The following is a 13,372-nucleotide window of genomic DNA, read 5'->3' as shown; positions in this document are numbered from 1 at the left end:
ACGGCCCATTTGATGATAAGCGGTTACCGTAGCCAATGAACGCCTGCAATACCAGGGGTATTACGCGCGCGTTGCCACCCCTGAAGAAACCTCTTTATTTATTTTTGCAGTATCCCATGCTGTTGTCTCTTGAAAAAACTTAAGTAGATGTAAAGTTTTTAGTTTTTAATGGTAGAATTATTTGCAAAGTATACTATGATTAACATTATAGTTCGCTAAAAGAGAACTTCTTACATAATTAATTAGAAACAGTAAATTGTTAAATTATTTTTGAAAATTGACAGTTGACAGCGACGTTGCCTTACTTCGGCGAACTAAATTATGAAGGACAAGTATGAACGCTCTTAATAACTTCACAGATAATTGGGAATTATTAAAATTGTTACGACATTGATTGAAGACTGGCGTCAAGTCGTGATGGTTGCAAGATTTGACAATGAAATGTCGGCGACACGAAAGTCAGACAAGACAGCTCGCGGCACGCCGTGACGAAAACAATGATCAGCTTCGGTGTTGCCAGATGCGATTTTTTATTTCTCCTTAAATTTCAAACGATTTTTTCGAAATCGACACGATTTCCTTTACCCAATTAGAAACTTGTTCGTTTTTACTACGTTTCACCAAGGAACTACTCCGACTGATGTAAAAAATTCCGCATCTACGATGGTCTTTATACGCTCAATAGTATGTATATTCTGTAATACTATACTGTCTGTTTTCCGCAACTTTACTCATGCAAATTAATATAAAGTGAATACTATATATTCGTTAACAACCCACTGTTGAACATAGGCCTCCCTCTATTGGAGAATTTTGTATGTAGTATCCACATTTGGCAGGTGGGTTGGTAACCGCAGTTTGGCTTTGCACATGTTTTAAGAGAGACGCTACTGCCTATTTCTCGTCCTCCTTAGTCGCCTCTTACGACACCCACAGGAAAGGAAGGGGTCCAAGGGGTAGCCCATTCTATGCCGGAACCACACAATATATGATATAATGACTGTGTATTAGTTAGTATATTAGGACATATCCTACACATGTGCAACACATTTCGTTCAAATACATCCAGAGTTTTAACTGTGATTGGGCAAATATATAAATATCTTAACATCAAAACATGTTTAAAAGCTTTTACATTTATATTCTTTTTTTTAGAATATAGTTTACAAATATCGAAATTCCCCCATAAACTACCCCAAATTCTTTACATTCTTTTTATTTTCCTACAACAATTCCATTACTCTGATCTAAAAATGTTTACTCAAAAATTGCGAAAACTATGCCCGATCTGGCAACACTAGCTTACACCCTGCGCTCGCACACTACACCGGTCGACTGTAAACACCGGGCTATTACGACGGCAATTTAACCTTGTCGTGAACAGAGTTTTCTAACTACATAATTCATGGTATTGTTGGCTTCACGGTGAATGGTATAATGAATTGTTTACTTTACAGGAGCGAAACAAAATATGTCGAATGCGTGTATGTTTCTCTATGATTGGATGTTTTATAATTAACTAGTTTTTGTCCGCTATTTCGTATACGTAGATCTCAGAAGTACGTAAACATGGTAACATAAAAATAAACATATCATAGGGAGTGCTCTGAGGAATTGTTCGGATTGATACCTACTGCTGATTTCCACCACCGTACAACCCGCCATAAACTAAAATTTCATCCCAACCATCTGGACGAGTAGCGGTCCTCCATCGTGCATTTTTCAAGGGACTTTCTTCCACGCACAACCACTCTTTGGAATCAACTTCCAGCAGCAGTCTTTCCGAACCGATACAACATAACCTTCAAGAAAAGAGCGTATTCCTTTTTAAAAGGCCGGCAGCACACCTGCAATGCCGATGGTGTTGTGGGTGATCATGGGCGGCGGTAGTCACTTACCATCAGGTGAGCCACATGCTCGTTTGCCCATGTGTTGTAAAAAAAAAAACAAATGATATAGACCACTTTTAAATGGTGTATCGAGATGAATATATACCAGATTTTAACATAGACATTCAAAAGTTCAACTGTGGTAACTGCATCCAGTTAGTACCTTTAGTAGTTTTTGAATGGCTACTAAACTAACTGAATCTGATACTATAGTAATTTTTATACGATGCTCGAACAGACGAAACAGACAGACAAACAAAATTTTTAAAAAATATTGTCACAATTGAAGTCTGTTATTATTTTGTGGAAGGCCAAATTTTTTTATATTTGTACTTATGTAACGAAAATAGTTGTATGCTTACATTATTTTTTTCTACCATTTTCTTATTTTTTTTTTTTTTTTGTACATTGACACCAGTTGCAGAGGTTCTGGGCAGATATAAAAATACAATCTATTGTTAAAATTAAAATTTTAAAAAATGCGAATAAAAAGATTATTAGAAACTGTCAATGTGCTTACGTCTGACTAAGAATTGATAAATTGTCCAATCTCGTCACGGATCAAATGCAGAATATTGTATTATTCTTACAGTTTTCGAAGTGTATCGCAACGATCAATAGTAACAACTAATACGCAAGTTTCTATTTCACGATTGGATGGTTTTGATGGAGAAAGCATTCTAGTGTTTGCCGGTTCGGGTCTCGTAAACTGTGGTCTCCTTTCGGAAGTGATTGCCCCACACAGATAGGTCTCAAATGTGACGTAAATACTTGGGCAATTAGAGTTTGTAATAATTTATTAATTTAATTTGGAAATTAACTATTGTTGTTCAAGGTTCGGACGTGATTGTGTTATTTAGAATGGAAGCTTGAACCTTTCGACTCGTTGCAACGACGAGCTATGAGAATTGTCGATGATCCCAGGCTTACAAGCGGTATCAAACCCTTGAGTCTTAGGAGAGATTTTGCTTCACTCTGCGTGTTCCACCGCCTGTACAATGGATTGTGCTCAGAGGAATTGTTCAATATGATGCCCACAGCTACTTTCTACCATCGTACGGCTCGCCATCGATAGGAAGTTCATCCTCATGTCCTACTGTCTTAATGGTCGCTTACTGCGCGGTTTTAGAGATGTTTCCTCCCACAAACACTCAGGTTATGGAATGAGCTGCCTGTAGAGGTTTTCCCAAGAGACTACAGCATGGGGTTCTTCAAAAGGGGGGTAAAGAGGTTTCTTCAGGGTCGGCAATGTACGCGTAATACCTCTGGTATTGCAGGCGTTCATAGGCTACGGTAACCGCTTACTATCAGGTGGGCCGTATGCTAGTTTGCCACCTCAGTGGTATAAAAAAAATTATAATGGATTCCGTTTGTTTCTTTTTGATATTTTCTTTCTATAGTTAATAATTAAAGATTGTGTCCGACAAAAATAAAAACGACTTTAATTGTGACAAAATAAGTAATTTTGATCTAAAAACTAAACCACTGAACTGTTTTTGATTAAATTTCCATGAAACCAATCTGTAAGTATATCCTTTTAGGTAAAAAAGAATTTTCCAAATCGGTTTAGAACTGACGGAGTTATGAGGTAACAAACATAAAAAAAAATCCAATCGAATTGGGAATCTTCTTCTTTTTCAAGTCGGTTGACAGTACTAAGCTAGCTGCGTAGCTGGATCAATTTCAGCAAGGGGGGATCGCTCCCCAGTCCAATTTTGGTTAATTGTACCACTGTATTTTCAACTTAGAATCCACAAAAAAAGTCGATGATGTCTCTGAAATCTTTTATAAAATACTTTCTTGAGATATCCAACTTAACTGTAGAGGAGAAACTAAAAAAGTTTACGTAAATTAGAGAGATGAGAAACTTAATGGAAAGCTTTCTAATAAACCCCATTTTCTTTTATTTCTTCAGGAAAATAGATTCTTAACAATATTATAAATGTCAAAGTTTGTTTGTTTGTTTGTTACTGTTTAGTGTCTTAACGGCTTAACGAATTACTATGAAATTTGGTACAAACGTACAATATGGGATGAAGAAGGGTATAGGCTACATTTTATTCCGGTTAATGAATATATTCGAGTTACATGTACAAAGTCGCAGGTAAAAGCTAGTATAATACGAATATGTAAACAAATGTGTCAAATAGCTGCCGGTAATATGCGTTAAAATATTGAGGAAGCGAGTTTCGTACAAAAGACATTAACGCGTCTCTTCTACTTTTGATTGTTAATAATTATGTTACATAATTTTTTATTTATCCAACTTAGAATGGCATACAAGCTGACGGCCCACCTGATGGAAAGTGGTAACCGTCGCCTATAGACATGAGCAGTACCATGCACATAACAGAGTATACTGTTTCGCCCATGATACCCCTCATGCGTTGACTCAGGTGTTATTCCTCCGTGCCCAGTAAATTCACGCTAGATCCCACCCTTCAAACCGAAACACAGCTATGCAAACACAACTGCTTTACGGTTGAAACACGAATGGGACAGAGGTACCCAAGCAATCGACTTTTGTACAAAGTCTCCCTCTGGTAAATATATAATATTATATTATTCGCTACAGTACATAAATACCCTTTATTATTTATTTTATTTTATTTATTATATAATCTTAATTTGTTATTAAACAGTTTCAATTTACTACAATCTATACAAATATAGAGGAACCTCGTACCCTACAGCTTAAATGGTCGCGTACAACGCGGTTTCAGAGATGTTATCTTCTACGAACACTATTTTTATGGCATATTTATGGCATAAGCTTACAGCATGGGGTTCTTCAAAGGGGGGGGGGGGTAAAGAGGTTTCTTCAGGGTAGGCAACGCACGCGTTATACCCCTGGTGTTGCAGCCGGTCATAGGCTACGATGACCGATTACCATTAGGTGGGCCGTATGCTATTTTGTCACCACAGTGGTATAAGAAAAAAAAAAGATGTGATCATTTGTAAGTTTATTTGTAGGTAATATATAAAAAATAGAATATAATAGGTAATATATAGAATAGAAATTAAAAAGTATATACTATAGATATACCTATATACGAGTGTAACCTATTTATAATACACCTTTTAAGCTACATTATCAGCGACTAGCATAGACTATACCTATATTATATCCCATTTATGCGAAACCAGGGCAAAGCGCTAGTTCTTTTTAATCGTTAATTCCTAATCTTACACGTCAACATATATCTCATTCCAGTGTATCTTATATAACGAGATAACATCTTAAAGATATTCGACCACGCCCGGGAGTTACGCTTACTTGTCGACCCATAACCAGACGGCTGCAACTGCAATGCACTGACATAAAATTTATTGGCACTATAATGAAAAACATGCACGTCTGAACGTTGCATAACGTGCCACAGTTCTCATCACAATTAATTATAATATTACTGAGAATTATTTTTTTTTATACAACTTAGAATGGCAAACCAGCTGACGGCCCACCTGATGGAAAGTAGTAACCGTCGCCTACTCGGATGTTATTCCTCTGTACCCAGTAAATTCATCAGGCGTGTAAAAGAAATGGTATTTTTTTTCTCATCAATTTAAAAAAGGAACGGTTTCTTAATTTGAACGTATTTTTTTCTGTCCATGACACGCAATATCTTTTTTCAATTCTGAACTAAATTTACGATTCTCTTTTCAAATATTAAAACGTACCCCAATGCTGGTGTCGTAATAATTGTGACGTGATTCAAGATTTTTTGTGAAACAATTTCGTTTGTTTTTTTTTATCTGAATTGATAGACTTACTTAGATTAGTCCCAAAGAAATTGTATCAAAATCGATTCAGTAGTTATATATATATATATATATATATATATATATATATATATATATATATATATATATATATATATATATATATATATATATATATATACATAATGATTGGTTAAGCTGTTAAATCAAACAAACAAATTAACTTTCACATTTATAATATTAGTAAGGATGTTTTTTTCGAAGTATATTAATTAAAAGTAATGGATTTAAATATAAATAGATAAATAGATACTCTTTATTGTTTCCTCCAAAAGATGACAATAGTAAACTTATTGTAAATACAAACAATTACAAGAAATGATCACAATGAGTAAACAATGAGCGATCTTATCGTATATAAGTATTTTAAATTATATCATAATATAGTGAATACTACGGTGTTACCTGTCGTGTTACTATTCAGTACCCAGTAATTTTTTTGCCATAATGCAATTATTATAACATAATAAATAGTTCAATGTGCTAACTGCTTATTGCATATGAGTACGAAAAACTTGTTTCCGTAAGCAAGTTCACATAAAGCAACATTAATGTAACACTTATGCGGCTTACGACATATTATAAGTGTTTTATGGGATTCTTTTTTACAAGCTTTTATTGAATTTGCTTTAGTATTTAATATCTTACCGTTTAAAATTTGCAATTTATTTATTTATACTTCTACTATCGATAATAACTCGTTAATACTCTCTATCTTTCCCCTCTCACCGTACTGGTTACGCTTCAAACTCTTTTCTCCTACATTCTTCACGACTCTGGAACGCGCTTCCTGATGCCATTAAGAGGCTACCGACTCAACCGTCTTTCAAAAAAAATTCATGCTCACTTTTTATCTTTATCCGAGCAGTAAGTGCTTTATATTATTCCCAATTTCGTGTATAATATAGTATATATCATATATGTGTAAGTATATTAGTTATTCATATATATTTATTCGTTTATATATGTAATTTTAGTATGTATGTATATCAATAATTAGTAGTACCGCATTCGAGTATTCTGACACTTCCCTACGGTTGACTGGGAGAGAATGCTTTTAGCATTAAGTCCGCCATGTACACATATTTGTACTAATGAATAAATAAATAAATAAATACTTTATTGAACTGTTTACAAAAAATAATAAATATAGTTAATTTTAATGAGAAGTGATACGTAAGGCAGCCTTATCGCTAATCAATCTCTTCCAGACAACCTTTGGGTAGAGGACATTGAGATAAAAGGTAAAGGGTAGGTGGCGCACTATTATATAATTATACAAATATACATACATATGAATATATATACCTATTTCAGTCATTAGTTCTGTTACAAATAAAAATGCATTTTTTTATGAAGTAATATAATATTACTAAAATTTATACTTACATATTTATTGACGTCTCAGCAAACAGGAAAAAAATATTCTATTTGATCCATTGAAATATTTAATCTGTCTGACCACGAATCTATGGATTTAGACACTGTTTCAAAGGAAAATTTCGCCACTGCTTGCTTCAAAGATTTTTTAAAGAGACTCGACGACATAAGCACCGAGCTTCAGGTCCTGTTTTATAATACGCGACAGAGTCCTAGCGGAAATCTTCATTTCTCGCGATAAGATTTTTTGCTTCCTTATGGGGTTACGACGAATTCTAGCTTTAACAATATTAAAAGCCTTTTTTTATTTTATTTGAATGAATTAAATTACTCATAAATTAGTATTCATGTGAATTAAAGAGTGATTACGAACCTGTATACAATATAAACTTTAATTTTTAAAAAGTAGATTAATAAATTTAATATAGCCGATCTTTTCTGGTCTTCGACAGAGGAAGTGTTGTTGTATCTGTTGATAGTACGATATACAAACATACCGAAGTATTTGGAATGTGACCGACACTTTGTGCAAGGCGATCACTGCAATCCTATTTTTTTTAACACCCCATTCCATATTGTAATTTGATAATGAACACGTAAAAATATGTGAAATGGCGCGAAATAAAAGTTTTTAAAATAATAAACGTGTTCCAATTTCAAAATAATTAAAAAGTAAAAAAAGAAAAGTTTTTATGTAACAATATTTATGGCCAGACTAGTTATATATATATTAATATATACACACATATGAATGAGTATACTTTGTTTTGCATTATACAATATAGGAAATAAGCAAGACAATTAATAAATATAACGATACAATTGTATAAGTACAGTAAGGCGGTCTTATTGCTGAGAGTATGCCGACATAGAAGCAGAATGTATACGGGAAATGTAAACTTCTTTCATCTAAAACTACCTACATTCTAGCAACATAAATATATTTCATGATTCGGGAGCGGAGCCATTTTAGCCATTCGCAATAACATGTTTGCGAATACATATACGTCTGTTTGAAGGAGCCAGCCCCATGGAAAAAAAAAACTTAAACACGCCAATGGTGGCCCCCAAAGTCTAATAATGGCACCTAAAACCTACAAAAGCTTTTTTTTTTAAACATTTTTAAACAAACTCATTTTAAATCAAGTTCTGCATCTGATGCATCTCGTTGCTCCACTTGTTACCAGTTTCATTGATTTAAATAAACTGCCGTGTTACATTGATTACGTAACTGCCCTGCGCATGCGTGCATTTCGGAGAAATTCCCGCCATTATGTAATGTTCGGACGCCATTTTGTCTTTAAACTGTTGACCATAATTGAGCAGAGTTGCAAAGAATTTGAATGAATTAAATTACTCATAAATTAATCTTAATGTGAATTAATGAGTAATTACTAACCTGCATACAATACAAACTTTAATTTTTAAAAAGTAGACTGATGACTTTAACTGTTTAGAGATTATGACCACTTACGGAAAGTGGTAACCGTCGCCTATAGATATACAATACCGTCACATAATATAACACAATACTAGTACTGACTGTACCGTAGACGACACATAACATACTACGATGCCTACAACTCAGGTGTTGCCATGTCTGAGGATGACGATGTTATTCTTTTTTTTTCTTCTTCTTTAGTGGCATTCACCCCGATATTAGGGTATTTTGCCAATATTATTCTTTCGTATTCTGTAATTTTAATGCCATATTCTTCCTTTCAAACAGAAACAACCATGCAAACATAATTACTTTATGTTTACATGGTTGTTTCTGTTCATTACGTTATGTTTATATATATATAAATATTAATAGGATATTAATTTTGTTTGTTCCAGGTGGCGGTTTCTCATAGGCCTCCTATTATTAGGCGTTGTATTCGCCGCAGAACAAGACGACGGTATACCAGATGCGGCCGTTGACGATGACGACGAAGATTTAGCCTTAGACCAAGAGGTAGGTACAAGTGGATAGATAAATAGATGGGTGTATGATAGATAAATTGTAACGAACCTAACCGTTACAATTTCGATGGGCCTCTTAACTATGACTTCAATCTTTTAGTCGAAGCTAATGTCCACGGTATATTGAACGAGTCATTTTATAAAATACTTTCGGGGCATAATTATATATATTTTGTTTTTGTATTTTTTTTTTTATTTGTGCTTTTTTATTTTTATTCTTTTGTCTTTTTTGCTGTGTATTACGTGTATGTTTTTTTTTTTATTGTAATTTGTGTGCCGTAAGTAATGTAAATAAATTATCTATCTATCTATCTATCATAACAAATTTTCTGAAGATTCTAAATAAAAAAATATTCACCGAAATTAGACAGAAGTCGCGCTTGTTGAAAATCACCCAGATTAATTATGTTTTTGAATCATCTACGAAACATATAATCAAAAAGATATTATTAGTGATAAGTGACTGCCTCGGATGAACAACTATCTGATTACATAATATTACATAAGGGCGAAATTATAAGTAACAATTCAAAATTTATAAGTACCTTAAAAGTATTGATAAAGAGTAAGAGATATAGGTAGTTGCTTTATTTTTTTAATTTAATTTTATTTTGGTACAGTCATTACAAAAAATATAGTTACATTTTTTTATATTATAAAAAAATAGACAACGAGTGCCGAAATATATACAATAATTGAAATTTATGTAGTTAATTGACAAAATTAAACCATACGCGTATAAAAAAAAAAGTATATACAGCGATGAAATGATATAGTGATGAAATGATTGTATAATAAAAACCGATATATACAGAATTTTAGATAATTGACACATGATATTTATATATTTATACATGATACCTATCTAAATAAATGTTTCTAATGGAATAAATTTAAAGAATTAAAGATAAAAAAATTTCCTTAAGATCACTGCCAGCTGGTAGGGTACCTAGGAGACTTGCCGCATTTTCACGCTAAATAGCTATGGAAATGCGTTGAGCAAAGTATAGGCCAGCCTTCTGGTCGCCAGAGATTTCTACCAGCCGGCGTGAAATCTCTTTGAAAAATATTGACACATATTTATTTATTTATTTTAATTAAAACGAATTATAACATTATAACAGCAAAAGCCAAATCATTTTTATAAATGTAGTGTGCTAACATACAAAGTTAATTAAAGTATATTTAACCCGACTTTAGATAATTCGTATGGCTTAACAACACACTTAAGTAAATATAATATCAAAGTGAATTTAGTACTGTTATTTAGTAATATCGCCGTGAAGTCTTTCTGCTTTTGGGTATTGAGGAGGTGACTAAGGAAACTCAATGATCGAGGGATAGGTAACAGCGTCCTACTTAAAACATCTCCAAAGCCTAACTGCGGTTGCCAACCTGCCTGTCAAGCGTGACAATTATTGGCAAACCCCCCTTTATGGGGGAGGCCCATAATATAATAGGTGAATGACAGTGGAGTGAATATATATATATATATATATACATGTATAAAATTAGATCTTTGTTATATTGCATAATTACGTGCCAATAATTATTCATATTTCTTTCTTAAATTATGATCGAGAATTTTAAACAAATACATAACTAATTTGAAATATAATTAATTATAAATAAAATTCTACATTCCATAAATAAATATATATACGCAGTAAAAAATAAAAAGAAATTATATAAGCAATTAAAAAACTAATTCAACCTGTGGCGTGTCTGTCGGTCTGCATAACAAATTGAAACGATGTCAGTTGATACTTAATATCTCGTTGATCTAAGTGTTGTAGGTACGTACTTGCCAATTTGCCAAATAGACTGCGCTTACAGATAGACAAATAGTATGGTTTACTTTCATTTCGTACGAGTAAGTCATTGATCAGAGGGCCTACTATGAAATATTTTCCGAAATTTCGGGGACGAACGACATAAAAATTTTATGTTAAAATTACATAATACATGCCGTTTAGAATTATTAAAAATACTAAAATATTGTTCCTCTGGACTATTAGGATAGGAATTATGATGAAAGAAACGTTAAACTTCATTTACTGGGTCGATTTAGGTACGAACAAAAACATTTCATTTCATGGTAGGCCCCCAGACTCTACAAATATTCATGAGAATGTAGATTTGTAGAAGGATTGCTCTATATGGGAAGAAGAAGGAGATAGGCTACTTTTTATTTTGGCCAGTGGGGGGAAAGGGATTGTTAGTAATGCGGATTATCAGTCCCATTGCTAGCAATATGCCCTATAAGATCGATCTCCACGTGGTCGCCCCTGGAAACCATCGTGCTAAATTCTTGGTGTATTGATCACGATGGGCTAACTTGCTTTTTCATTCTCCCCTAACACCCCTCACTGGTGCCCCTCCAGCGTATATAGTTAGCGCAGGCGGAGTTTATTACTCCATTACCATCAATAATTCCGGCCAGTGAACATATTCTGGTCACGCGGTCGGAGACACGCGTAAGAGCTATTATTTCTTATATCTGAAACTTATTTGTTTAACGTAACACCTACTTATTTGAATTAAAATTACACTGAATTAAAATGGGTAACTTTCTTTATAAATTTGTGCACGTTTCGGCACTTTCGGACTGCGTAAGAAGACCATTTCCCGCCAAATCGATGACGCGGCGCGGCTCGTGTTCGAAAACTAAAATCAAACCGATCGGATGCAATTTTTCTACACTATTTAGTGTCAATGTCCGTGCAAGGCCGCAGATAGTGAAAGTTGAAAGTAGCTTATTAGTAAATTTTTTACCGTAGGCCCGTATTTTATTTTATTCCTTTTTACCAATTAACGAAAGTTTAAAATGGCATATTTATTTTATTGGCGGGTATGGCAAAGGTTAATTTTATTCAGACCCACGCTAATTATTTGCATATGTGTTGAATCATAGAACTGGATGTACACTATGACAAGAGATTTCTATGTGGCAGTTTTATTCAAATTAGTCAATTAAAAAATCTCATTATTCAAGTCCTTTTAGTGTCATCATGCAAATGAAATAATGAATCACCATGAAAGTTTAAAATCATAATAAATACACAGAATTCATTAATATTTTAATAACTTTTAAATGGATATTAAACAGAGTGTTGATCACCAGAGGGAGACTGTACAAAAGTCGTTTCCTATGGCATCTCTGTCCCATTCGTGTTTCTACTGTGAAGCAATTGTGTTTGCACAGTTGTGTTTCGGTTTGAAGAGTGGGATATGGCAGTGAATTTACAGGGTACAGAGGAATAACACCCTAGTCCTCAGGAATGGCAACGCATGGGGGGGGGGATCATGGGCGAAACAGTATACTCTGTTATGTCCATGGTACTGCTCATGTCTATAGGCGATGGTTACCACTTTCCATCAGGTGGGACGTAAGTTTATTTGTCATTCTAAGTTGCAAAAAAAAATTTAAGGGCTTTGTTTGAGGTGTCGTTGTATAAAATTTATATATTATATTGAAAAAACACTCTGATCTTGGATCCGCACATGGATCGACACCTCATATGTGTTATGTGTAATCCTGATGTTCACGTTTGTAAGTTAGATAAATTTGCAATGCTGATCGTGTAAATCTGATGTAAGAGACATTTTAATTTTCAGTATCTGTACTCGTGCCATATGAGGCATGAGAGGTGTTATAAGCAGCACAGTATATTCTGTAATGTCCATAATTTTGTAGTTGACGGTTACCACTTTTCAATAGATGAATCGATATCTTGTTTACAGTTTAGGCTTTGGTGATGTATTAAAAGGGACGCTACTACCTATTCCTCAACCATTAAGTTCCCATATTCGCCACTTACGACACCCATGGGAAACGAAGGAGTGGCCCGTTTAAAAATAGGATAAAAGTCTTAAATTATTACCTGGTAATATTAATTATATGGTATGGTAATTATTAATTAATTTAGTAATATTAATAATAAAATTAATTAAGCAAAACATAATGATAATTAATTTCCAATGAAAAATTTAAACAATATAAATAATAATATATTTTTCAATTTGCCAGTTTTCTAATTTTAATTTGTGATTCTTTATATCAAATACCACGGGTAAGACAAATTCCATGACAAATAAATAAGTAACAAATAAATAAATGTAGAACAGTATTAGATTTAATTTGGATAGTGAATGTTGTGGAAAAAGTGGATGTTACTAGTGTGTGTACATACCAGTAACATCCACTTAGTATATGCATGTGTGTCTGTATGTATATGTATGTGTATATATGCATATCTGTGTATATGTGTGTATAAAGATATAAGTTTAGTATATAGGATTAGGATTTAAGTTTATAATTGTTTAAAAAGCTGTATGTACAATGAGCGCAAAGC

At 33.4% G+C, this 13,372-nt stretch overlaps 1 protein-coding gene across 1 annotated transcript in view; it reads left to right on the top strand.

The window, feature by feature from the left end:
- The window catches only part of LOC113510918 (uncharacterized), a 38,751-nt gene that overhangs the window by 19,478 nt on the left and 5,901 nt on the right, over positions 1 to 13,372 (top strand). The window contains exon 2 of the mRNA XM_052902616.1: positions 8,892 to 9,009. Coding sequence (XP_052758576.1) covers positions 8,892 to 9,009 — 118 coding nt within the window. The remainder of the gene's footprint in view (positions 1 to 8,891; positions 9,010 to 13,372) is intronic.

This window comes from Galleria mellonella, unplaced genomic scaffold, assembly GCF_026898425.1.
Source record: "Galleria mellonella isolate WM207_F2 unplaced genomic scaffold, CSIRO_AGI_GalMel_v1 utg93, whole genome shotgun sequence".
Taxonomy (NCBI): domain Eukaryota; kingdom Metazoa; phylum Arthropoda; class Insecta; order Lepidoptera; family Pyralidae; genus Galleria; species Galleria mellonella.
Note: the sequence above shows the minus strand (reverse complement) of the source record. Positions and strands in the feature narration are given on the sequence as shown.